Here is a 27,393-nt window from a genome sequence, read left to right as displayed (position 1 = left end):
CTTTTTTTATTTCTTTTCTTTTACATGTTGCTAGAATGTGTGAATGCATGAAACAGGTTACTAATGAGATTATTTTTATTCAAATGATTAACCTCTACAAACAGAAATCAACCAAGGTCCATGTCACATAACCATGTATCATGTATACTTCTCAAGGGTATCTAAGAGATACCAGCACGCTGGAAATAGCAGCCAAAACTTGACTCTGAAACCACAGATACCCTTAATTATAATTTTAAAAATTATTACCTTTGAGGTTTTTATTCCCATGCTGGTCACCTGAAAAGATCGTTATTTTAAATAACGATCTTATCCTTATTCGTATATATATATATATTTTTTATTTTATAGAAGGAGCTTCTACAGGACTAGAACTGTTTCATTCAAATGAAATCATCAGGAAGCTCCTGATGATTTCATTTGAATAAAACAGTTCTAGTCCTGTAGAAGCTCCTTCTATAAAATAAATTAATTTACTCTGCTATGTATTGAGTACCTTATTTACTGTGGTTAACCCCGACTCAACCCGGGACCTACATATATATATATATATATAGATATATATATATTGGTTTCAAATTATGGCTGAAGGCCAACAATTTTGGCACAGAGGGTGTAAGTCGATTACATCAACCCCAGTGTTCAACAGGTACTTATTTTATCAACTCCAAAAGATGAAATGCAAAGTTGACATCAACAGAATTTGAACTCAAACGTAAGAACAGATGAAATGCCACCAAGCGTTTTGTCCAACATGCTAACAATTCTACCAGTTTGCTACCTTTCTTACCCTGGTAAAGGACTCTGTCCAAAATGTTAGATACTCACTGTTGCCTTTCCCTCTATCAAACTATGCCAAAAAGTGTATTTTTGATAACTATATGGTTTAGAAATTTACTTTGCAATCACAAGATCTCGGATTCAATTCCACAGTTTAGTTGACCCATGCCTTGTGAATGAACTGAGGTCTATGAAAACATAGTAGAAGCTTGTTGGATGGAATGTGCATTTATCTTAACCTTTTTATTGTGGAAATCAGATATATCCACTCAAAATTTCATTACCCTCAACTGCAGAAAGCAGTTTTAAATACCTGTCTTTTGTTGAGGAATGTCATGTTTGAAATTATATTTTTTTGAGATGAGGCAATGTGACTTGCAGAAAATACCAATTATATCTTTTGGTAGATATTTAATATCATTACTGGAATAATAATGAAACTTAATTTTGCATGTAAAAAGTTAAAGATCCAACCTAGATACCTGGCCACATTGATTCTGCCTGAGAATTATGTTAAGGGTACACGCATCTGGAATGGTTAATAACTTATATAGAAAAAACATTTTTTCACGCTAAGAGTTGCTGAAGTATGGAACAAACTTGTTAGTTGTCGGAGCACTGCATCCTTCAAAACTTCCATGCTTCCTGAGATTTGCCAACACTACACCTGATTTTCTCCCCTTCATACACACGCAAGCATGTATCTGACTCATACACTGTTCGCTTTCCAGACATTAGTACATTACTGCATATGCTTTATATGCACTTTTGACATTTTGTGGTGCACCTGAGCACTGTATACAATAATTTCATTATTATTATTATTTTTAAATACACAGAACAGAAGAGTTTTGTTAGTTGAAGAACTGAGTAAATTTCTGAAACCAACAGAAATACATATACATATATGTTAAGTTAACTTAATTTTTTGGCTCAAAAAGCAAAGCCATGTTGGGGGACATGGAGTTATGTACAGGGAGGGTGTTTCAGGCAAAGAGTTCAGACCATTTCTGGTCAAGAGAGACTTTGACCTGAGCAGTCGTCGGCATCTTCACTATCTCGTCCGGCAGCTTATTCCACAGATCCGCAATCCGGACGGAGAAAGCCCCTCTCCTTCGATTGAGATGAAATCGTCGCAGATAGAGCTTTTCGGAGTGACCCCACAGCCGACGCTCTGGAGCAGGAGTGAAGAACAGCTCCTTCGAGAGGTTACACTTTCCGCTTATCATGTTGTGAGCAAGAATGAGATCACCACGGCGGCGGCGTTTTTCTAGAGAATAAAGGTCGAGCGTCTTCAGCCTTTCTTCGTAAGACAAATGCTTGAGACCAAGAACCATGCGGGTAGCCAGCTTCTGGACTCTTTCGAGATGATGTATGTCTTTGAGGAGATAAGGAGAAGAGGCTTGAATCCCGTACTCCAATATGGGTCTCACCAGCGTGACATAGAGCGGTAGGAATATGGCTGCTGTGAGCATTCCGAATGACCATTGAATCAAAAACAGAACTCCGCGTGCTTTGTTGGCAGCATGGACACACTGGGCCGAAGGTGAGAAGGAAGAATCCACCAGAATTTTATTAAACTGTTGTTTAGCCCCAGGTCAGCCCTGATTGAGGAGACCAATGCTCAAAGACATACCAGCCATGAATATCCGTCTTTTATTTATATTTAATGCATCTAGGATGATGATGTCCGTGAGGAAAATTTGGCTGCTATTTCAAGCAGGCCATCACAATAAAGAGGCTTCCTCTTTCAATTCATTATGTTGACCCTTTTAGCATTTGAACTGGTCATACCACATGCTTTATGATGGATCTGACCTCTCACACCTACCCTACAATGTCATTCTAAAAATAAACCAATTACATCCAAAGCTACAAGACTGCATGATCAATTCAAAACAATGTGAATATCTAAGCATTACATTTGATAACTTTATTGTTAAAAGAGTTAATATTGCAGATATGCATTGGGTCATCCCATAAATAACGCAATTTTTTTTTACTTCTTTTATTTTTCAAAATTAAGATAAACAAAGTTCTTTTTTAATCTAAAATATACTCTCCTTCATTTTCTACAATGCTCTTCCATCTATCTGGTAGACTTGTTCAGAGTTATTACCTCTGTCAGTAGCAAAAGGATTTTCTCGCAGAGAGAAAAGCAGACTGTATGATGCTCGTGTACAAACAATGATGCTACATGGTAGTGAAACATGGCTTGTGAATGTAGAGGAGATGCAAAGACTAAAAAGGAAAATGAAGCTAGCATGCTCTACTGGACGTGTGTCAGTATGCATACATGACAAAGTGCAAAGGCTTGGAAGAAATGAAACCAGCATGCTCCGCTGAATGTGCAATGTGGGACGGGGTGTAAATATTTTAAGAAAGAACTGGGCATAAGAGATATTAGATGTAGAAAAAGAGGGGAGCCTGCACTGGTATGGTCATGTGATGCATATGGATGAGGATAGCTGCACAAAGAAGTGTCGACCACTAAATGTCGATAAGAGCTGTGGAAGAAGGGGACCCCAGGAAGACATGGAATGAAATAGTGAAGATTGACCACAGGATGTTGAGCTTCACAGAAGAGATGGCAGAGGATTGAAATGACTGGCAATACAGAATCTGTTTAAACAAGAATATAAAAAGGAGAAAGCAAAGTCTTCAGTGTATGTGGCTTGCGGGGTCGACCGCGTCCTCCACTTCATGTTTTGTAAATCACTCATTCTCAATTAATTGTATATATTTTAATTGTTTGTTTATTCATACGTTTTGTCTCATTCAATACCCTGACCCCAACGTTTGTTTTGTCTATCCTCGTATCGTCCCCTCTTTTTCTCAACCTCATGGTTAATAAAGAAATTGACTGGCAATACACTATATTCAAGAACACATCTACTGCAGCAAAACTGAGGTCCTAAAAACATATTGCTTTGTCTATACCCTTACATTCAAGCTGTCCCCACAAACCAACTTCCAACCACCCTTCTAACTATAGCACTAGCTCAGCTGCTGTAATTATAATTGTATAAGAGCAGAGATGCACCATGTGCAGTAAGTTCACCATCATCAGTTCACCATCATCAATTCACCAAAAGGAAAGTTCATTTTAAGGAATGTTCATCACAAGGAAACTATTAACGATGAGATACTACAGATATATTTTCTTGGTAAACTTTCTTCCCAGAGAATTGATAGCAGTGAACTCTCTTGTGGTGAATTGATGGCAGTGAATTTACTTGTATTCAAGATGCACATATTTCATCCCCAATACTTTGGTGGTCCTACTTTCCCATCTCTTTGGAACCACCACCCCAATGTCACCCACCTTACATTTTCAATATCATCCCATACCACTATTGAACATCATTTCCTATTGGCCATCAACCCACCCTTGTTCATTATTCTCTCTACCTTGGATCTCCACCCTTGTCACTGAACAATCTTCCCCACCCCCACCCCAACACTTCACATCATCTCTTTATTTCATGTCAATAAGGTTCGGTTACAATGCTGCTCCCCACTCACCCTTTTATTTTGCACTGCCACTTATCACTAGTGAACTGACCCTTTATTTGACCAGACAAAACTGTAGTGTTGTCTACCAGTGGTGATGAGATACTACTAAGGGACCAAATGTATAGAGTTTTGAAGGCACATGACAAAGTGTTAGAGTATCAAGCTCACAATCACGAGATAATGAGTTCGATTCCTGGACTGGGCAGTGGGTTGTGTTCTTGAGCAAGACACTTTATTTCATGTTGCTCCAGTTCACTCAGCTGTAGAAATGAGCTGCGATGTCACAGGTGCCAAGCTGTATCAGCCTTTGCCTTTCCCTTTGATAATATCGGTGGCGTGGAGAGGGAAGGCTGATATGCATGGGCAACTGCTAGTCTTCCACAAACAACCTTGCCCAGACTTGTACCTTGGATGAGACTTTTCTAAGTACTATCCCATGGTCATTCATGACTGAAGGGGGTCTTTACCATTTTACCAGAGACCACAAAGCTTACTTGACTTACATAGGTGCTACCCAATGTTTGCTGTAATGATGACCAAGTAATCTCAAGCAATCAACCAAACTGACCACCTCTGAGAAGATGGACAATTTGAAAAACAATAAACACAAAAGAAAGTTTTAATATGAAGAACTTATTTAAAAAAATACATTTTTTTTTCTTTCTTTCAAAACAAGATGGGTACATAAGGTTGTTTAAATTTCAATTTTTGAAAAAAGAAAAACAAAATTTGTGGTATAAGCTACGAATCCATATCACTTCAGATAGAACAGCTGTTCAACATGGAACCATATTCTGAATGGAATGCAAGTTGCTCTACCAAATTTACCTGAGACACAGTCCCCATGGCCAAGTTCTCCCCAGAAGTTTCACATCTCAAGTCAATTCCAGTTGATGCTATTCGGCCATTTCAACTCAAATCTCAACATAAAACTTCTACTGAAGAAACCACAAGAGTCAATATCCAAAAATTCAACAGCATTTGCTAATGCAACTATAATAATAATAATAATAATCTTTACAGATTACTATTAGAAACATATATTTGTCTTTATTGAAAAACACTGTTCAATGTGATCGTTATCATCAGTTTAAAAATAGGATTATCCTGCTGCCAGTGAATTAGGTGTGTGCAGTGATTATATTCTGTGTATCAAGATGGTTTGATTGAAGCTGAAGGGAACTGCTAATTACTATCAAGGTCAGGAGGTGTTACATAAACATGAAGTCTACACTCAATACTGAAGCATTAGATTCGTTTCGCACATACTCATTCGCACAAGACTATATTCAAGAAAAATTTTTGTCTGTCAACATTTTCCTGTTATTCAAAGATCATACCCGAAGACTATCCATCAGCATTCACACCCATTTCCAAATTTCCTCCTACCTGAAGATAAATGATTCCCAAAATCAGTAATGTAAATTATATAGAAATAAAACTTAGCTTAAAGAACTCATTAACATCATAAAAAGATTTTAAATGCATTTCTTAATTTTCATGTTTGCTGTTCATAAAGAGTTTCAAGTAGTTGTCTTCTACCTACAAAGATCTCTAGTTGTAGACAAGGAAACTCAAACATCCTTCAAATACGGCACTGATTAACAATTCCTCAAATATATATCACAAGTAGAGTTGGTATTTGGAAGGAAAATTTTTGCTTTGATTATATAGGCAAACTGTAAAAAGAGAGAACTTATTTATATTTCCTATCAGTATTAAATCCATCCAATAAACATGAAATGTTGAAATTTTACCCCAAAATTTTTCAATACTAAATTAAAAAAAGAAAAGATAGTTTAATTTTACTATAAAATAAATAATTCAAAGATGCAAATTTTAAAATCCTCTTAACAACTTTTTTTCACTTGCAGAGCACCCAAAGACGAGTGAATTTCCATAAACTGTGGGGTCCTTAAATTTTTCTAAATTATTTCTTTCTTGCTATAAAATATTTTGATTAGGTAGAGTTATTTTATCAGGAAGCTTTGTAGTTTTTAGACAATTTTTCATTCCGCTTAAGGAATATTTTCTTGCTATACTCATAAGAACTAATCATTATTGCACAAGCAGGAGCAACTTTCACAAGGCGTGGCACCAATCCTAGACAAAAGAATAAAAATATAATAATTAATAAAATAAAATAAAAGCATAATGCTAATTACTTACATTGACATGAGGCCACACATTTGTAATGGAAGGATATAGTAATTTGAATTGGCCTTACTACAAATAAAACCAGTACCTTGTTCATCGACTTCATGGGACAGAAAGATAAAATCAATATCAGAAGGAATGTGGGGGATGAGTAGAGTTGATTCAATTAACCCATGATATTTGGCTGGAACTTCATTTCATCAACTTGGAAAAAGCTGGAAAGCAAATCTGATCTCAGCAAGATTTGAACCCAGAATATAAAAAACTGAAAGAAAATACTATTACTTCTGTAATGATTTTACCAATAATGACCATTGTTCCGAGGTAATGTCTACATTTCCAGAAGCACTTCAAGGAAGATGGAGCAAAAAAAAACATCAAATGGAAAGGGAAAAAATAAGAAACTTCAAGGCATTTATAGACTAAATACAAAATAAAAAAAAAAAAGATAAATCGTTATATACACAGGGTAAACAGCAAAAATGGCTTGTATTTTTATTTGTATGTTTCAGCAGATTTGAGCATGAATATGCTTACCATATTCATGCTCTGTTTCATCACAGAAGAACTCGGATCTTTTCGGTTTGAACGGCGGTTTTTTCTAGTGGTGTCATATGAAATTGTCACACATAATTATGACCCTAGAATCGATCTATTGCATTTCAATCTCTTTTCGTGTTAGGGTTAGATAAGGTTAGGGGTGGGGAGAAGGGTATCTTTTTTTTCTTCAGGAATGTAAATAAACCCAATCTGTTTCTTAAACGAGGGACATATTCATACGGCACAGAATGCTTTTTAACTCAATAGATGCTCATTGATTGGTTGAAATTGCAGAAATTGAAGAAAAAAAACAACAAATATCTTACAAACTATAGAATTTTCTTAATAAAGGCAAGAGAAAAAGACGTTTTATAAACACATTCTACCAGTATACGAAGTTTAAAATTTTTTAGTTACCTAGAAATTATGTTAAAAACTGCCGTTCAAACCAAAAAGATCCAAGAACTCTTCTACAATGAGAGTATATTCATTAGTGCAAGAGACTGGGCCAAAATGGTGTCTTGGCATCATTGTGTCATCAGTCAAAGGCAACCCAGACAAATGGTTCTAACAGAAGCCCAAAGCCCTTGTTTATAATTTCAGTAAACTGTTTGCTAGAATGTGCTTACCTGCAAATAATGACTGAAATCCTTGACTCCTGTAAAGCTGTTTTATCAAAGACCACGTAGATGAAGACACGTTAGTTTTAGGACCTAGAAGAACAAGAGACAAAATGGATAGCTTTAGAAAATATACAAAAAAACACCAATCATCATCATCATTGTTTAACGTCTGCTTTCCATGCTGGCATGGGTTGGACGGTTTGACTGAGGACTGGCGAACCAGAAGGCTGCACCAGGCTCCAGTCTGATCTGGCAGAGTTTCTACAGCTGGATGCCCTTCCTAATGCCAACCACTCTGAGAGTGTAGTGGGTGCTTTTACATGCCACCGGCACGAGGGCCAGTTAGGCAGTTCTGGTAACGACAACGCTCAAAAGGTGTTTTTTACATGCTACCTGCACGGGAGCCAGTCCGGCGGCACTGGCAATGACCACGCTCGAATGTTGCTTTGCACGTGCCACTGGCACATGTGCCAGTAAGGCGATGCTAAAGTCTAAAATATGTAACAACAGATTTGGTTAATGGTCATCAGTGGCATTACTAAGGTGGGACATGTAGAAACCAAATTCTTGTAGGAAATCAATTTTTGTGATTTCAATTTTTGCTAATAGCTAGAATATGCCCTTATAGAAATAGACTGTTACTATATTTCAGTATTTAATGATATCTATACAATAAATTAAGTACCAGTCGAGCACTGGGGTCGATGTAGTTGACTTGTTACCTCCCACCCAAAAATTTCAGGCCTTGTGTTTATGATAGAAAGGATTATTATGTAGGTGGTTGCATAATCATGGCATTTTAGGTAACTGTATCCTACTACAGACTTAGATTAACCAATGCTTTGTAGATAGAACTGATGGATAGAAACTGTGCCGAAGCTCATCCTATAATATATGTGGGGGGGGGGTATGTGTGTGTGCTTGTGTTTATGTCCTATAACTTAGTAGTTAAGCAAACAAACTTCGATAAGTAAAAGGATAAAAAGGATGTGGTGGCACATGGCTTAGCAGACAGAGTGTTGGCCTTGTGATCATAAGATTGCAGTTTCAATTCCTGGACCGGGCCATGTGTTGTGTTCTTGAGTAAAACACTTCATTTCATGTTGCTCCAGTCCACTCAGCTGGCATAAATGGGCAATTCTGCAGCAGACCAGTGTCCAATCCATATGGGGAATGTATACACTATAGAAACCAGGAAACTGGTCCTATGAGTTGATATGACTTAGGAAGGATCACTCAAAAATAAGTATAAGAGTCAATATTATTGATTAAGAACCCTTCAAGATACTACCTCAGAAATGTGGCAATCTAAGATAGTACCTCAGAAATGTGGCAATCTAAGATAGTACCTCAGAAATGTGGCAATCTAAGATAGTACCTCAGAAATGTGGCAATCTAAGATAGTACCTCAGAAATGTGGCAATCTAAGATAGCACCTCAGAAATGAGGCAATCTAAAGAATCTAAAGGAATAAAAAGAATAAAAGAATAATCCTTAAATATTTTAGATTTTTTTCTTTCTTTTTTTTCTGCAGTTCAATGACCTTAGTATTAACCTGTGACAGCCACAGACTGACATGGTTACTAGAGCAGTTATGATGTGTCATAGAGCAATGTCTACAACTCTGACTGTACCATTCCACACTTCAAAGCTGAATGATTAACACTAGGGAAGACATCCAGCTGTAAAAACAATTGAAACAACAAAGAACTCATGAGATAAAAATGTAAACTTCTTAACCACACCTGTAACTGCAGCCATACTTACACAACAAAAAATGAAATCTAAAATAAATCATATTAATATAATAACACTATGATTATAGTTGCCAGTCCTTCCACGTAAAGTGAGCTGTATGTAACCCTCAATATGGGTCTATAGTCCAAGTTGCTCTACAATTACATATTTCTTAACACTGTACCCTAAATAATTAAAACAACTTACATCCAGGAAAGTGTAGACCAAAAGTGATTTGCCGATGTGTTTTGATGACATCAAATGGTAGCGTACAGATAGCAGCAATCTGAAAAACAGATTCATTATTCATGTTTAATTTAATGTCACCGATTTCACAAACATTTATCTCAAACAGTATAATGAATATAAAAAAAATGAAATACACACACACACACACATATGTATGAGTGGGTGAAAGGAATAGAATAGGTAGTTACATACTACATATGTTTCAAAAGACACACCAACCATATATTATGTAAGCTTAAGGTTCTATACAGAGTCCAGTGTTCCTTCTACCTGTCTCTTAAAGGTCAATTGTCATAATGAATTCACCAAGAGAAACAGAAAAATTTTGTACATTTTGACAGTCAATTTTTTGGATCCAACTACTTTATTATATATATATATACAATGGTCCTGCGAGGGTCAAAAGATAAGGTATTTCCAATGTAGCATTCATCCTGAGCTTTAGGTTGGATTCCAGACTAGAAAACTTTGTAATTATAATTGAAATTGTATTTTACAGCTGGATGCCCTTCCAGTTGCAAACTGGTATCTGATTCTTAAGTAAAGATGAAAAAAGGGAAGGTAATTAACAGGTATATAAGGAGGGAGTCAGGAGTGTAAATACAGGCTTGACAGGATATAAATATAACATATACATACTACACGTACTTATACACAAATACACTTCGTTATATTAAAAAAAAAATAAAAATAAGAAATAAAAGTCAAATGGATATTGTAGTTGTGATACCTGTGCCGGTGGAACGCAAATAGCACCATGCGAACGTGGCTGATGCCAGCGCTGCCTGACTGGCGTCCGTGTCAGTGATACATAAAAAGCACCAACCAATCATGGTCGTTTGCTAGCCTCCTCTGGCCCCTGTGCCGGTGGCATGTAAAAAGCACCGACTACACTCACGGAGTGGTTGGCATTAGGAAGGGCATCCAGCTGTAGAAACACTGCCAAATCAAACTGGGCCTGATGCAGCCTTCTGGCTTCCCAGACCCCGGTCGAACCGTCCAACCCATGCTAGCATGGAAAACGGACGTTAAACAATGATGATGATATGTGTGTGTGTGTATAATATAATATAATATATATATATATATATATATATATAGAGAGAGAGAGAGAGAGAGAGAGAGAAAAGCAGATACAAATAACAAAAAAAGCAGCCATGTGACCCAAGCAAGATTGATCAAGCATCCTACTGACCACCGGTAACCACTCAAGTTATGCCTGTGCCTACTACTCAAGCCATGCTCACACACCTAAACCACATTGAAATTTCACTTCTACTCCTGATAAAGTGAATCAGCTTAAAGCAAGAGTTGAAGACAATTCAAGCAAACTCTGTAGATCACTGGGAGTATATTTATAAGGTACATGTAAAACCTTCTGGACATCAAGTTCTACATGGGATGTCAACATGCTTGATTATTCTTAATTCAAATACCAAAATAATGCTTATAACAATGTATATAACAGTCAGTCATACTTACAGAACCAGCAGTGGCTCCTGATATTAAAGTTTCGTGAAATTCAATATCGGTGGACATTTTTTTCATCAGAATTCTTGCCTTGATTGCTTCATAACCAAACCAGTATATACCTGAAACGATGAGACAAGATATTGACTTTAACATCAATGAAACCTATATGAAACGATTTATAATCTCTCTTTACTCTTTACTCTTTTACTTGTTTCAGTCATTTGACTGCGGCCATGCTGGAGCACCACCTTTAGTCGAGCAAATCGCAGACACACAAACACACACACACACAAATATATATATATATATATATTATATATATATATAATATATATATATATACATATATATATATATACATATATATATACATATATACGACAGGCTTCTTTCAGTTTCCGTCTACCAAATCCACTCACAAGGCATTGGTCGGCCCGGGGCTATAGCAGAAGACACTTGCCCAAGATGCCACGCAGTGGGACTGAACCCGGAACCATGTGGTTAGTTAGCAAGCTACTTACCACACAGCCACTCCTGCACCTCAATCAATCTTTTTTCTTGGTCTTTAGACTGTGGCCATGCTGGGGCACTACCTTTCTTAACCACACAGCCAAACCAATTTTTTTTTTTTACATCAAACACACTCTTCACTCTTAAACAATCTGAAACAACTGACTAATAAATATTTATTTATCTACATACTGATAATTTAGCCACCACAAAGTAAAAAAGTGATAAGAAGAGAATCTGTGAGTTCAATGAGAAATTTAAAAACAAAAGAAAACCAAACTGACCTGAAAATGGAACATCTCTGAATAATGTGGGCCCTAATCCTCGCCATAAGGAAGCAAGACCGCTTTGAGAAACTTCATTTTTGATAAACCCTCCAATCATGGAATAACTGAAATTCGAAGACTGGAGTTGGGTTCGTACTAGTTCCAAGGGACTTATCACAGTTGCAGCCCAAACTGAGAAAGAAAAGAACGACAAAACCATTAGTATAATTATGGTGGAGGGAGTAGTGGTGGAGTTGGTAACGGTGTTGGATTATAGTTTCAGTGGTATCAAGTGATGTTAGTAATGTTGGTAGTGATATGGGAGGAGGAGGAGGAAAAGGTGAAGAAGAAGAAGAAATTAATAAGGTTTTCGTTTTGCTTACCTCTGGCAACCATTCCAGCAACCATAGGTTTCCAGAGATCATTATGGTCCCAGGGTTTGTGTTTTAATAATGACTTTAGCTGTTCATAAGATGTGAAGTATATAACTGTAGCAGGTACAGCCATCACTCTGGAAACACGAATAACAGGAACAACATCAATAGTGAACTTTAAAAGATGAAGGAACAGGGTATTGAACAAATGACTAAGTGTCAGAGTGAAAGGGTGAGTGAGATAGAGTAAAAGAATGAAAGTGGGGATGAGAGTGAGTGACTGAAACTGAGAGAGAGAGCAGAGAATGAATGAATGAAGCTATAAAAGATTGAGAGTAAGATTGTGAGATAAAATAGGTGAGTGTGAATGAGTGACTGAGTATGAGTGTGAGCATGAGTATGATTAAGAGTAAGTTAGCATAAATAAGTTGAAAAAGTGAGTGGAATTATGAGGTAGATGAGGTTACATGAAATATAGTGTACCTGTTATGTTGTGTGGTAATAAATCATAAAGCGAGAAGAGTAGAGTGAAATGGTTTACATGAATGAAGAGTGATTTGGTACAGCAGGACAGAGGAGCCACAGAGAAGGCAGGGGGCTCGCAGTGTAGGCAGAGGGGCTCACAGCAAAGGCAGGGGCCTCGCAGCAAAAGCAGGGGCCTCGCAGCGAAAGCAGGGGCCTCGCAGCGAAAGCAGGGGCCTCGCAGTGAAAGCAGGGGGTCTCGCAGCAAAAGCAGGGGGTCTCGCAGCGAAGGCAGGGACCTCGGAGCGAAGGCAGGGACCTCGCAGTGAAACCAGGGACCTCACAGCAAAGGCCAGGGCCTTGCAGCAAAGGTAGGGACCTTGCAGCAAAAGCAGGGGCCTCACAGCAAAGGCAGGGGCCTCGCAGCAAAAGCAGGAGCCTTGTAGAGAAGGCAAGGACTCACAGTGAAGGTAGGAGAATTGTTAGTTAGTTAGTTAGTTAGTTAGTTAATTTGGCTCAAAAGCAAATAGCAAGGCCATGTAGGGGGACATGGAGTTAAGTACAGGGTGGTGTTCATGTAAAGAGTTCAGGCCACTTGAGGTCAAGGGAGGCTTTGAACAAAGCGGTCGTTGGCATCTTCACCATCTCGTCTGGCAGCTTGTTCCACGGATCCGCAACCCGGACGGAGAAAGCTCCTCTCCTTCGATTGGGATGAAATCGTCGCAGGTAGAGCTTTTCGGAATGACCCCGCAGCCGACACTCTGGAGCAGGAGTGAAGAACAGCTCCTTCAAGAGGTTACACTTTCCGCTTATGATGTTGTGGGCGAGAATGAGATCACCACGGCGGCGGCGTTTTTCAAGAGAATAAAGGTCGAGCGTCCTCAGCCTTTCTTCATAGGACAAATTTTTGAGACCATGAACCATGCGGGTAGCCACCTTCGGGACTCTTTCGAGATGATGTATGTCTTTGAGGAGATAAGGAGAAGAGGCTTGAATCCCATACTCCAATATGGGTCTCACCAGCGTGACATAGAGTGGTAGGAATATGGCTGCTGTGAGCATTCCGAATGACCGTCGAATCTAGAACAGAATTCCGCGTGCTTTGTTGGCAGCATGGACGCACTGGGCCGAAGGCGAAAAGGAGGAATCCACCAAGATACCCAGGTCCTTTACTTGATCGGTCCTCTCCAGCAGCAGACGACCCGGCTCAAAATCAAGTTGAGTTGCAGGAGGAGAGCCAACAGGCAGATGACAGCACTTTGACACGTTCAGACACAGGTCCCATTCGTTAGACCACTTCCAAATTTGGTGGAGGCATCAACGAAGATCCTCTATATCACCGCGAGGAGCGACCAGTTTGATATTGTCGGCAAATAGAAGGGTGTGTTGCGTGAGGTCGTCGGGCAAGTCATTTATGAAAACTAAGAACAATAAGGGCCCAAGCACTGAACCTTGAGGCACGCCACTGCTCGCACTGGAGACGTCGGACCGCGAACCATTAACTTGGACTTGGAAGGAGCGATCTGAGAGGAAGGCACCAACCCATCGTACAATATCCGGATGGAAACTATATGCTTGAAGCTTGACAAGTAATAGGCGGTGGTTTACCGAGTCAAAAGCTTTGGCAAAGTCCAATAAAACGATGTCAATAGCATCACTATCATCGAGGATGCACGTCACCAATTCTTCCATTACCAGTAAGTTGGTCAAGCATGATCTCTTCGGCACGAAGCTGTGTTGGGAATCAGAGATAGAGGCTGTGTTTTGGAGGTGGAGCATCATACTTTTCTTAAGGATGGTTTCGAACATCTTGCTGATTATTGATGTAAGAGAAACCGGTCGGTAGTTAAGCGGGTCTTCGCGGCTCCCTTTCTTGAAAATTGGGCAGATTATCGCTGTTCTTCAGTCCGCAGGTATAACACCCGTCGCCAATGACATATTGAATAGACGTGTTAAGGGCTCGCAGATGACAGGAGCCAACGCTTTGATAACCCGTGGGTGAATGCCGTCAGGGCCATGACCCTTGTTGACATCGAGGCCTTGAATAACACGTTTGACTTCGTCCCGCGTGATGACCAATCTAGGCATTGGAGGTACCGATCTATCAAATGGAGGGGGTTCACGACCATCATCTTGTTTGAAAATAGTTGAAAAAGCCTCGGCAAATAATTGACTCTGTTGATAAGGGTCCTCAATCGATATGCCTGTTGAGTCTACCAACGTTACAATCTGGTTGTTCAAGCGGGAATTCCGTTGGACATGGGCAAAGAAGGTTTTTGGATTGCTAGTGGCATTTGCTGCGATTTTGTATTCATAACTGAAGTGTTCTTCCTTTTCAATTTTCACGGCTCGGTCTTGTTGAGTTTTGTACACCTCAAAAGCTGCAGTCGAATCCAGATTTTTGAATTCAGCCCAAGCAATATCTCTGAGTCAACGTTCTCGTTTAACCTTCTTCGTCACCCAGGGCTTGTGTTTCTTCTTGGGAAGCCCAACGGGAACTGCCTGGTCAGTCAACCAGATTACATATGCTTTGAGGGATGACCATAGTTCGTCAACTGAGGACAACGTCATCAGGGATCGCCAGTCCAGAAGCGCGGAAGCCTCGGTTAGAATTTCAAGATTAATTGCAGAGAAGACTCTACGTGGCAGCGAAGTAGTCGTGGGCGTAGAAAAAGTTGTGTGCATGACGAACTTCAGGACCGCATGGTCACTCTTGAGGGGCGCATACAGATACGTCTGACACTGATCTTGGATAGCGGGAGAATACCAGATCCAGCATAGATGGCTGCTGCCCAGACCGATGCCTTGTCGGATATTCAACATGTTGCGATAGAAAACAATCTTCAGCCACGTCAAGAAGGGCCTGGCCGAACCGGGAAGATGTTGTACAAATTGATGCGGGCCAATCGATCGTGGGAGCGTTGAAGTCTCCTAGTACCAAACAGTCATGCAAAGCTGAAACGAATCTTATCACTTTGAGTAAATGAGCATCATCCTGGGGGTCGGCAAGAGGTGGCCTGTGGACAGCTAACACGAGCAGGCAAAACCCGGATAGGCTCAGCTTGCAATAGACGGCATCGAATTTTGTGTAGGTTGAGCATTAGTGGGTAGAATACCGCTGGACGGTTTGTGCTCAGATTTGACATACACAGCAACACCTCCACCTCGCCTTTTTCTCTGTCACATCTGAAAAGGACGTAGCCCTGTAGGTGGATTTCTGAGTCCTTTACTGCTGGAGTCAGCCAAGTCTCGGTGATAGCTATCACATCAGGGGAGTCACGTATGGCCAGTGTAAATAGTTCGCTGAACTTTGGGAATAAGGAGCACGAGTTGGTATAGACGATGCTGAGCTGTGAAGTTTGAGGGGCGGGAGTTGGGGAACAAGCAGAATAAGGGGTATCAGAGATAGCATCGTTGACGGGGGTATCAACTTCACTTCGATTTGCCCTCACTTCACTTTCCCTGTCAGCACTACAGCATGCGACCAGAGGTAGGACTTGATTATTTGTCCATCTTGGATGTGTAAACCCTTCTCTCCCATTTGTTTCCTCATCTTTAGTTCGGATATTAGGTTTCTCCGGCGAATTCTCTCTCTCAGTGAGTATTCCTCGCGAAAACCCATATTGGGGTCCTCCCAGGCATGCGTCTGAAGCCTCCTGATCGGAAGAAAAGATTACCCTTATTGGGCGTGGTCTAGTATCTGAGGTTGGGTTCGCTTGGAATCTTCCTAGCCGAGCGACCTTATGGATACTGACATTTTCGTTCACAGAGAACAATTCTCCAACTAAAATGGAAACAAAATTAATGTCTTCTTTTAGGCGGAACAGATGATTTTTGCTAACCAGCTTAGTAATCTTCTTTTGGTTGTGATCTCAGATGTTTATGTCTGTATCAGAAACACAAGCAGTCCAGATTAAATACTTGACAAAGACATGCTACTGAAAGACATCAATGTCAAAAGAAACTCCAAACCCACGGCATGTACATGTAATAACTGGCCACTGTAAATTCTTTAGTGACAGATGCAAGCTGAAATTCATTAGAAATCACAAGGGAAAGCAGATCTCGGTCTTAGATGTGAATTAACAGCAGGGAAGAGAAGTGAAGAATCCAGAATTATGGGTGTGAGATAGATGAAGAAAGAGAAATGCTGATGATGTAATAAACAAAAACAATACCTACAGAGTCGGGGGAAGACCACTCCATAGGGAACGGAGTCCTTCTGTACGTGTTATTTTGATGAAGGCATCCTAGAAGAAAATTTACAAATAATTTCTAAGCAATCTGGTATTAAGTTACATGGCTTCATATTTCTGATATGAAATGAAAAAATACCACAGACAGGAACAAATGTAACGTAATCAAAATAAGAATTAATTTTTTTTTTTTTGTCTTGCAAGGTACTTGGTGACCCTGTCAATGCAGATGCCACTTAAAAGCACTCGGTCCACACTGTAAAGTGGTTGGCGCTTGGAAGGGCATCCAGCTGTAAAAACCCTGCCAAAACATTCACAGAAGTTTGGTGCAGGCTTCTACCTGGCCAGCTCTTGTGAAACCATCCCACCCATTCTAGCATGGAAGGTAGACATTAAACGATGATGATGATGACTGATGAACCATTGATTTAAGATCAATATAAGACTAAATGAGTCTGTATTACAGTATCTCTAAATGTATCCAAGAATTGTGGGTCCTTATGTTCTAAACAATTTCTTCCTTAACCCTTTCGTTACTATATTTCTGACCAAATTACACCCCTTATGTGTTTCAATTAATTTCTAACGTAATCATAAATTTAGTCTGGTTTCATTAAACAACTATAACTTTTTTATTTATCGATATATTAATCTGATTTTTGGAAGATAATTTAATGAAATATTCTCAACCAATTCTATACTATAATTTTTGTCACAAAGTGACTCTAATTGCAGGTAGATACAGGTAAATTCAACAAAATATAAAATTATTAAAATTTTGATCAAACATCGCTATAGAAAATGGATTATTAGCTAATATTCAATTGGGTATACAACAAAATTTTACGATAGAATTTGTTATTCTGGGTAACTTTCTGATACCCATAATAATATTTATGGCAAAATAGTCTTAATTTCATTTAAGGTTATGGGAAACCACAAACTATCATTTCTTTCGCTTTGTTTACGTTTAGCGTAACAGTTCGTTTTCGCCGTAATGAGTTCAAATGGGCTCATTCGAAAAAGTAAAAAGAAATACTCTTCTGGGAAAGTCTGTGGCTTGGTCCAGTTTCTTCAGAAAAATCACCGAAAGAAACAGTTTTTAAATTTTCACTCCATTCAGGTGCCAATTCATTTTCTTTATCGCTGTTGGAGCTCTCGGATTCACTGTTTTCACTTTCGGAAAATGAAACATCAGATTCATTATCAAATACCACATGCTTTTTTTTTTCAGTCATAGAGTTAGATTTATGAAGGTCTTCAGTAGAAAATCCTTCGAATTCTGACTCGCTGCTTGATATAATGAAATTCGTATCCATTTTTTGTCAGAATTACAAATTTTGAAAACACAATAGGAACAAATTTCGGAAAAAAATCTCCCAAAATTCACGGAATTAAAATTACACTTCGATTGTTGTACAAAACTGTAGTTGAACTGTTTACGAAATATAATACGTGTTTTCACGAATGTACTAAAGAGATTTGCTCTGATATTCTCATTTAAATATGAATAGGTAAATTCGGGCGGCTCTGGGCGGTTTGGTCACATTAACCAAAATTTTTTTCGGGCGGCTTTGGGCGGTTTGGTAACGAAAGGGTTAACCCTTTAGCATTTAAACCGGCCATATCCGGCCAAAAGTATTCTGCCTGTTTTATGTTCAAACTGGCCAGATCTGGTCTCTCACACCAACCCTACAATATCGTTTTAAAAATTAACAGCAACCTCATCAAAATCTCATAGCTACAAGATAATGCATGATTAGTTCAAAACAATGTGGATACAAAAGGATTAATTTTGACAGAATAATGTGAACGCTAAAGGGTTAATCTTCCTTGGTTATCTTCTACAGTTAGTATCTTCTACCGTCAATTTACAGCATTTTTTTCTCTCAGCAAGTACAGGCATAAGCATGGCTGTGCAGTTAGGAATTTAGCTTTGAAACCACATAGTGCAAGGTTCAATTCTACTATGTGGCACATTAGACAACTGTCTTCTACTGTAGCTCCAGATAAACCTTGTGTGTGTGTGTGTGTGTGTGTGTGGTGTGTGTGTGTGTGTGGTGAGTGTGTGTGTGTGAGTGTGAGTGTGTGTGTGAGTGTGTGTGTGTGTGGTGTGGTGTGTGTGTGTGTGTGTGAGTGTGTGTGTGTGTGTGTGTGTGTGGTGGTGTGTGTGTGTGTGTGTTGTGTGTGTGTGTGTGTGAGTGTGTGTGTGTGTGAGTGTGTGTGAGTGTGTGTGTGTGAGTGTGTGTGTGAGTGTGTGTGTGTGTGTGTGAGTGTGTGTGTGTGTGTGTGTGTGTGTGAGTGTGTGTGTGTGTGTGTGAGTGTGTGTGTGGTGTGAGTGTGTGAGTGTGTGAGTGAGTGTGAGTGAGTGTGTGAGTGTGTGTGAGTGTGTGTGAGTGTGTGTGAGTGTGTGTGAGTGTGTGTGAGTGTGTGTGAGTGTGTGAGTGTGTGTGAGTGTGAGTGTGTGTGAGTGTGTGTGTGCGTGCAGTTAGACTGAAGCCAAAGCCATATGGTTGAATAGCAAACTTCTAAAACGCAGAGCTATCTGGAAGCCATCTGCTCGCGATACCAGAGGGCGCACACTCTCCTACCCTGATGTAATCTCCAGGGATACAGGCATCAGGCAACAGGACCTCCATAATGCTATGATGGACCGTAAAATCTGGCACAACATAGTAAATTCCACTGTCTCGACCACAGTCGAACAATGAATGAAATGTATAACAATATGACATATACAACAATAAAGTTTGATCATTTTCTTTATGGACCATAATACATGGTAAGGCACAGAACTGGTCCAACACATATGCCAGTATGGGAAAAAAAAACCCCAGACATAATGATGATGAAACTGAAGATGGAAATGAGAAATCTTAACTTACTATTGTTCCAGAAAAATGTCCTGGTTTGGAGAACCATGGCATTGGTTTACCATTAATTCCATTGGTACACGTACACATGTGCTCCATGAGTCCGTTGCAGTATATGAACTGTTGCCCTCGGCTCAAGGGCTGCCTTTGACTCTGTAACCGAATTTTCACAACATCTAGTGGTGTCACTGGAAATAAAGACGGAAACGGTAAGACAAAAATTTGATATGTCTGCAAGAAATACAGGGCGCAAGACAGAGAGCTAAAGATTCTGGGAACTTGGTATCACGTCTATATGACTCTCTCTCTCTCTCTCCCTCCCTCTGCCCTCTCTCTCTCTCTCTCTCTTGTTGTTGATTAGCTCCTGGTCAGTGCCGATCCAACAGCCCTATGGTCAAAAATGTTACAGCCACAAAAATCAGGTTTGTTTTCAACCCTTTAGCATTTAAACCAGCCACACCCAGCCAAAATATTCTACCTGTTCAAACTGGCCAGATCTGGCCTCTCACACCACCCCTACAATATCATTCTAAAAATTAACAGTTACCTCATAGAAATCTGACAACTAACTGACAATACAGGATTAATTCAAAACAATGTGAATAAATATTGTGGCTGTGTGGTAAGTAGCTTGCTTACTAACCACATGGTTCCAGGTTCATTCCCACTGCGTGGCACCTTGGGCAAGTGTCTTCTACTATAGCCTCGGGCCAACCAAAGCCTTGTGAGTGGATTTGGTAGACCAAAACTGAAAGAAGCCTGTCGTATATATATATATATATATATATATACACATCAGCATCGGTTGTCAAGCGATGTTGGGGGGACAAACACAAACACACAAACATTTGTGTTTGTTCCCCCAACATCGCTTGACAACCGATGCTGATGTATATATATATATATATATATACACACACATGTATGTATGTGTGTGTATATGTTTGTGTGTTTGTGTTTGTCCCCCCCAACATCGCCTGACAACCGATGCTGATGTATTTACGTCCCTGTAACTTAGCGGTTCGGCAAAAGAAACCGATAGAATAAGTACTAGGCTTAGAAAGAATAAGTCCTGGGATCGATTTGCTCGACTAAAGGCAGGGCTCCAGCATGGCCACAGTCAAATGACTGAAACAAGTAAAAGGGTAAATAAGCACCAGATTTAACGAAGTAATTTGAATGTTAAAGGGTTAAACATAGTGTATGTAAAACTATAATTAACCATGAATCTATACTATATTTTCAGATGGCAAAGTGAAATTTGAAGGAGATTTGAATGCTATTTCTAGAAGATCAAATGATCCCATTGAGACTCCCTCTGTTAGACAACTGCCAATATGTCTCAGCAAATAGCAAGTGTACTTATGTCTGCCAGTGGCTAGATAGCTACTTAAAACAGTTAGTAAAAGCATGGTACATATTAATGAACCATCCTCAATTCCAAGTGACAGACATAATGTGTATGTATATGTACGCATGAGCATCCTTCCGGGGTCAATAAATTAAGTACCAGTTATGCACTGGAGTCGATGTAAGCAACTAATCCCCCTCCCCCACAATTTCAGGCCTTGTGCCTATAGTAGAAATGATAATTTAAAATAGTTTGAGTTGGCTCCATGCAATGAGGTTTCTTATTTCTTTATTGCCCACAAGGGGCTAAACATAGAGGGACAAACAAGGGCATTAAGTCGATTATATCGACCCCAGTGTGTAACTGGTACTTAATTTATCAACCCCAAAAGGATGAAAGGCAAAGTTGACCTTGGCGGAATTTGAACTCAGAGCGTAACGGCAGACGAAATACAGCTAAGCATTTCACCTGGCATGCAAATGTTTCTGCCAGCTCGCCGCCTTATCTCGCATGCAACAAGGTTTCTTTAAGAAGCCTGTGGAACCTAAATTCGCAAAAAGACAAATCAAACCTGTTTTAAATCATAATATATGTCATTCCTACTAAATATGTTGAGTGCCTTTTTGTTTTATGAGTTCACTCATAAAAACATATACATTTACATTCATACATATTTACACATTTAATACATACATGCACATATATATATACATATATATATATACACACACATATACATATATACACACACACACACATAAATCAGTATAAACACATTAATACACCACACCCATTCATATGTATATTAATACAGATATGAAGAGATGTGTGTGTGTGTATATACGAATATCAGTAAAATATATGCAGATTCCGTTTAAACTCAATACCAACACACACCCTAACATTAATCACTTCCTCGAGCATTCTAGAAAAGCTGCATGTTGTTGGTTCATATAACAATAATGTGAGACTGAGTAACATCTTGTTCCTCAGGGTTCCATTGAGGACTTTGTTAATTCTCTACAGATTCCAAAGGAGGATGTACCACCTATAATAATAAATGTGATAATAATATATTTCTATATAGCCCACAAGGGGCTAAACATAGAGGGGACAAACAAGGACAGACAAACGGATTAAGTCGATTACATCGACCCCAGTGCGTAACTGGTACTTAACTGGTACTTTCAATCCCGAAAGGATGAAAGGCAAAGTCGACCTCGGCGAATAATCTTTTCTACTAGAGGCATAGGCCTGAAATTTTTGAGAAGTGGGTTAGTTGATTACATCGACCCAAGTGCTTGACTGGTACTTAATTTATCAACCTCAAAGGATGAAAGATAAAGCTGACCTTAGCAAATTTTGAACTCAGAACATAAAGGCAGGTGAAATGCTGCTGAGCATTTTTGTCCTACAGGCTAATGATTCTGCCAATCTGCCACCTTAGCAATAATAATAATAATAATAATAATAATTTCAGATTTTGGCAGAAGGCCAGCAAATTCACAGGAGAAGATAAGATGATTACATTGACCTCAATACTCGACTGGTACTTACTTTATCGAGCCCGAAAGGCTGAAAAGCAAAGTCAACCCCAGTGGAATTTGAACTCAGAATGTAAATACAGACAAAATGCTGCTAAGCATTTTACCTGGCATGCTCACTGCCTGTAATAACAACAACAGCGATAACAATAATAATCCTTTCTACCATGAACACAAGGCCTGAAAATTTTGAAGAAAGGGACTAGTGATTAACGGTTATTTGGCCCACGTGATTAAACGTGTTGCTGCTTCGATGGCCCAGTAGGTATGAGTGTTGTTAAGTAGTACTACAACACGTAAGTGGTGATTTCAAATCTCTTCCAGAAATTACAAAAGATCTAATTAAAAATTTTGCAGGCGTTGGAGTGGCTGTGTAGTAAGTAGCTTGCTTACCAACCACATGGTTCCGGGTTCAGTCCCACTGCGTGGCACCTTGGGCAAGTGTCTTCTACTATAGCCTCGGGCCGACCAAAGCCTTGTGAGTGGATTTGGTAGACGGAAACTGAAAGAAGCCCGTCGTATATATGTATATATATATATGTGTGTGCATGTGTGTGTGTGTGTTTGTCCGCCCAACATCGCTTGACAACCGATGCTGGTGTGTTTACGTCCCCGTAACTTAGCGGTTCGGCAAAAGAGACCGATAGAATAAGTACTCGGCTTACAAAGAATAAGTCCTGGGATCGATTTGCTGGACTAAAGGTGGTGCTCCAGCATGGCCGCAGTCAAATGACTGAAACAAGTAAAAGAGTAACTGTTATCTGACCCAAGTGATTAACTGTTATTTATTTCATCAACTCCAAGAGGATTAAAGGCAAAGTTGACCTTGGCGACATTTGAACTTTGCCAGAAGAAATGCTGCAAAGCATTGTGAATGGTACAATAATAAATCTAGCAGCAACCTATTTCCAGTTGCTTTCTTTAATAAGTTTATGTTAGAAGCAGAAACTTAAGCTAACAAAACATTAATTACGCAATACTACCACAGTCACTGCTAACAAGTGCTTTGTATGTACTTATATTACATATTTGCAATGTATACATTTGAATCAATACATATGCTGTAGGCAGACATGAATTTTAAATATCTTAGGCAGGAGAGAGAGAGCCATGTTCACAGACAAAAATGGAATTGTTCTTTATAAACTTTTTTGCCTTTTTTACTTGTTTCACTCATTGGACTGCAGCCATGCTAGGCACTGGTTAAACCTTTTTAAGGGTTTAGATGAACAAATTGATCCCAGTACATGTTTTTTAAGTTGGTACTTACTCTGTCAGTCTCTTTTGTCAATCCACTAAGTTATGATGACATAAATAAACCAACACCACTGTCATACACACAATAACAGTTTCTATCTACCAATTCACTCAAAAGTATTGAGTCAGCCCAAGACTACAGTCAAAGACATTTGCCCAAGATACCACGCAGTGGGATTGAACCCAAAACCATATGGTTGTAAAGCAAGCTTCTTAACACACAGCCATGCCCACACCTATTGAAACCAATTTACATTTTTTTTGTCTCCAAAGAAGGTCCAATTTCTAACATTAAAAATTCAATTCCCATGACATGTTGAGTTATTTATATCATCAAACTTTATTAATTTTATTAACACTACTCACTACTAATTTCCTCAAACACTGACGTTTATTTGTAGTTCTGATGTGGTTACATTAAATAAAATCTTTGCGTGATACAGGACTGCCCCAGTTTATCCCCGTATTTACACAACCCCAAAGGGACCCAGTTTCTTCCAGTAACAAAAGTCAGGATTTGGTCTCAAGATGCACAAAGCCAAAACAATGACCTAACATTCCATTGATCCACTGCCCTGGACTATAACTCCTTTTGTTGATCCTGAAAGGATAAAAGGCAGAGCTGACCTAGATAGTATTTGAAATCAGAGCAAAGAGAGCCAAATAAATTCTGCAAGGAATTCAATCCAATAGACTGGAGCCTGGTACAGCCTCCTGGCTTCCCAGACCCGTGCTAGCATGGAAAACGGGCGTTAAACAATGATGATGATGATGTTACTATGATTGCCTATTTGATGCCACACAATAAATGCTATGGAATAAAAGCAGCCAATTATTTTCCAACGAAGAACATTGCAAACCTATTAGGTGACATAGTTAAATAAATCAAAAAACATTAAGTGAAACTGGAGTTTGCATTCTGTGTCAATCAGAACAGATAATAAGATAAGACAGGTCAACTGAGATAGATTACTTAAATAAAAAGCACTTATAGCTGACCTTAGAAATACTTTTCTTTCATAAAGACAAACAGATCTCAACCTAGTATTATCATCATTTATATTTTTTGTTTTAAACTTTCAGGCGTAAGAGTGGCTGTGTGGTAAGTAACTTGCTTACGAACCTCATAGTTCGGGGTTCAGTCCCACTGCGTGGCACCTTGTTGATGTGAGTTAGGCCAGAAAGGAAAACACCTGTTTTTAAACCTTTCAGACAAGTCTACCACACCATTTCTTCTGCCATAATCACATAACAGAGAAAGACTAACCATTCTTCCCTGCCAAAGGGAGGTGACACATTGCTCTTCAAGTGACAGCAGCTGTTTGACACAAGATGCTAATGTGGGAGCACTGAACAATAGCATGAAGGATGGTTTTATTGCCCTAAGTGCGTCTCGAGTACATTCATCAGCTGACACAACTGTACTTGTAGAGCTTGTCTTGAATAAGTAATGCTCCACTGTAGCACTGCCATGCTAAGAAATTTTGGGTACGAGACATGTGTCTGCCAAGTTTGTGCCAAAACTACTTTCAGATGACCAAAAAGACACTCGGGTTTCAGTTGCACAAGACCGCCTTGATTGTGTCAAGAACAATGAAAACTTATTGAAAACTTTGCATAGGCCTCTGAGCAGATGTTGTCAAGTTTTTGACTAAACTTGATGCAGATTCTCAGCGCAACTTGTTCTGTCAAAGTCAGTGCAATATCACACGCTACACACCTTCCTTCCAAGCATTGTTGTAAACAGCAGAAGTGAGTTAGAATGCTACAACTTAGTGTGCATGCACAGCAGAGTTCAAGGTGAATCTATGCCAGGTGGCTTCACTCTGCATGCTTTAGTTTCATTACTATGGCAACAGACCAGATATTTATTGATCATAACACATATGCAAATATACAAATGCATACATACATTTACACCCTCTGTAAATAAACATAGCCAAACACATACTACTTCATACAAGTTCATATATGCATACATATATATATATATTTCAATATGCATATACATATGCATCTAAATACATCTACAACATATACACATACATATAAATTAACATCAATAAGTAATTCGTGTCTGTTAATATTTAGGTAAACAATGGTCAGACTTGATTACGAGAATTAGATAAAAGAATGCGTAGGATGGGTTGAAAATCATGAACTAGTAATTAATAGAGTGAATTGATGAATAATTTTGCAGTTACAAAAACTTTTTATAACATATGATTAGATGTGTTAAATATTTAAAAAACATTAGGGTAACCAAATATAGTGAAGTAGAAGCATAAAGTAAAAAAAATAATATAAAAGTATGAAAATATGATTAAACCATAGGATTAAAAACATATGTAACACTCCAGCATAGATAATAAAAGACTATGTATAAATGTGTGTGTGTGTGTGTGTGTGTGCAGAGGTGGCCAAGTCACTGCTCCTCACCTCCTCCTGGCTTCCAGCTTAACTCCTCGCTCTTGCTCCAAAGCAAACAAGAGGCTCTTTCAGCTGCCTCTCTCATCCTGTGCACAGCCACCCTTCACATCTTCCCTCTCATTCCAATGGCTGTAAGCATCTTCCATGCTGACTGAGCAGGGAATCCCATACAGCCAACTTTGACTGGGAAAACCATACCTGCCATCCTGCAGAAGACTCTCACATTTGGCACACTTCCGTTCATGGGCCTCATCACAAACCTCTTCCCACAGGACTGAGCTCAATTAGGACCATTCTTAGTCGTTTCAGACCACAGAACCATGTCAGGCCTCAGGGTTGTATGGACGACCTGGGAAAACTGCAGTCCCTCTCCTAGGTCCACTTTCATATCCCATTATTGGGATCCATGCAGTAAGCTATGTGTTGTTTTTGTCAACTTTACTGGCCTCTCTCTCTATTTCACAAACTTAAATGCAGTTGTTGCTTTCCTCTGATGATGAGGTTTCTTGAGCCTTTTCTGCTCCAGAGTGTGAGCAAGTGTTGCAAGCACTCTATCATTGCGCCACTTGTATCTTCCTTGAGAAAGTGCTATCCAGCACTGACAAGATGTGTGCCAGTTTCTCCACAAAGTCTACACAGCTAGTCTTCCCTCAAATCAACAAATAAAGAATCATCTACCAATGCAGTGTTGAAGACTCATTCTCATTGCTTGATATCATCATCATCGTTTAACGTCCGTTTTCCATGCTAGCATGGGTTGGACAGTTCGACCAGGGGCTGAGAATCCAGGAGGCTGCGCCAGGCCCCAGTCTGATCTGGCAGTGTTTCTACAGCTGGATGCCCTTCCTAATGTCAACCACTCCGTGAGTGTAGTGGATGCTTTTTTACGTGCCACCAGCACAGGGGCCAGAGGGGGCTGGCAAACGGCCATGATCAGTTGGTGCTTTTTATGTGTCACTGACACAGATACCAGTCGAGGCAGCACTGGCATCAGCCACATTCGGATGGTGCTCTTTACATGCCACTGGCACGGGTATCATAACTACAATTTCCAT

General features: G+C 39.4%; 1 protein-coding gene across 1 annotated transcript in view; it reads right to left on the bottom strand.

Annotated features, from left to right (window-relative positions):
- Positions 1–4,281: 4,281 nt before the first annotated feature.
- Positions 4,282–27,393, bottom strand: part of LOC115220820 (solute carrier family 25 member 40) — a 30,817-nt gene continuing 7,705 nt past the window's right edge. Inside the window, exons 2-9 of the mRNA XM_029790986.2 lie at positions 19,769–19,944; positions 16,870–16,937; positions 12,235–12,362; positions 11,870–12,043; positions 11,085–11,194; positions 9,561–9,639; positions 7,623–7,706; positions 4,282–6,399 (exon numbers count right to left, since the gene is read on the bottom strand). Of these exons, the coding sequence (XP_029646846.1) occupies positions 6,275–6,399; positions 7,623–7,706; positions 9,561–9,639; positions 11,085–11,194; positions 11,870–12,043; positions 12,235–12,362; positions 16,870–16,937; positions 19,769–19,944 (944 nt within the window). The 3' untranslated portion in view covers positions 4,282–6,274. The remainder of the gene's footprint in view (positions 6,400–7,622; positions 7,707–9,560; positions 9,640–11,084; positions 11,195–11,869; positions 12,044–12,234; positions 12,363–16,869; positions 16,938–19,768; positions 19,945–27,393) is intronic.

Source organism: Octopus sinensis, linkage group LG17 (genome assembly GCF_006345805.1).
Source record: "Octopus sinensis linkage group LG17, ASM634580v1, whole genome shotgun sequence".
NCBI classification, from domain to species: domain Eukaryota; kingdom Metazoa; phylum Mollusca; class Cephalopoda; order Octopoda; family Octopodidae; genus Octopus; species Octopus sinensis.
This window is presented reverse-complemented; position numbering and strand designations above follow the sequence as displayed.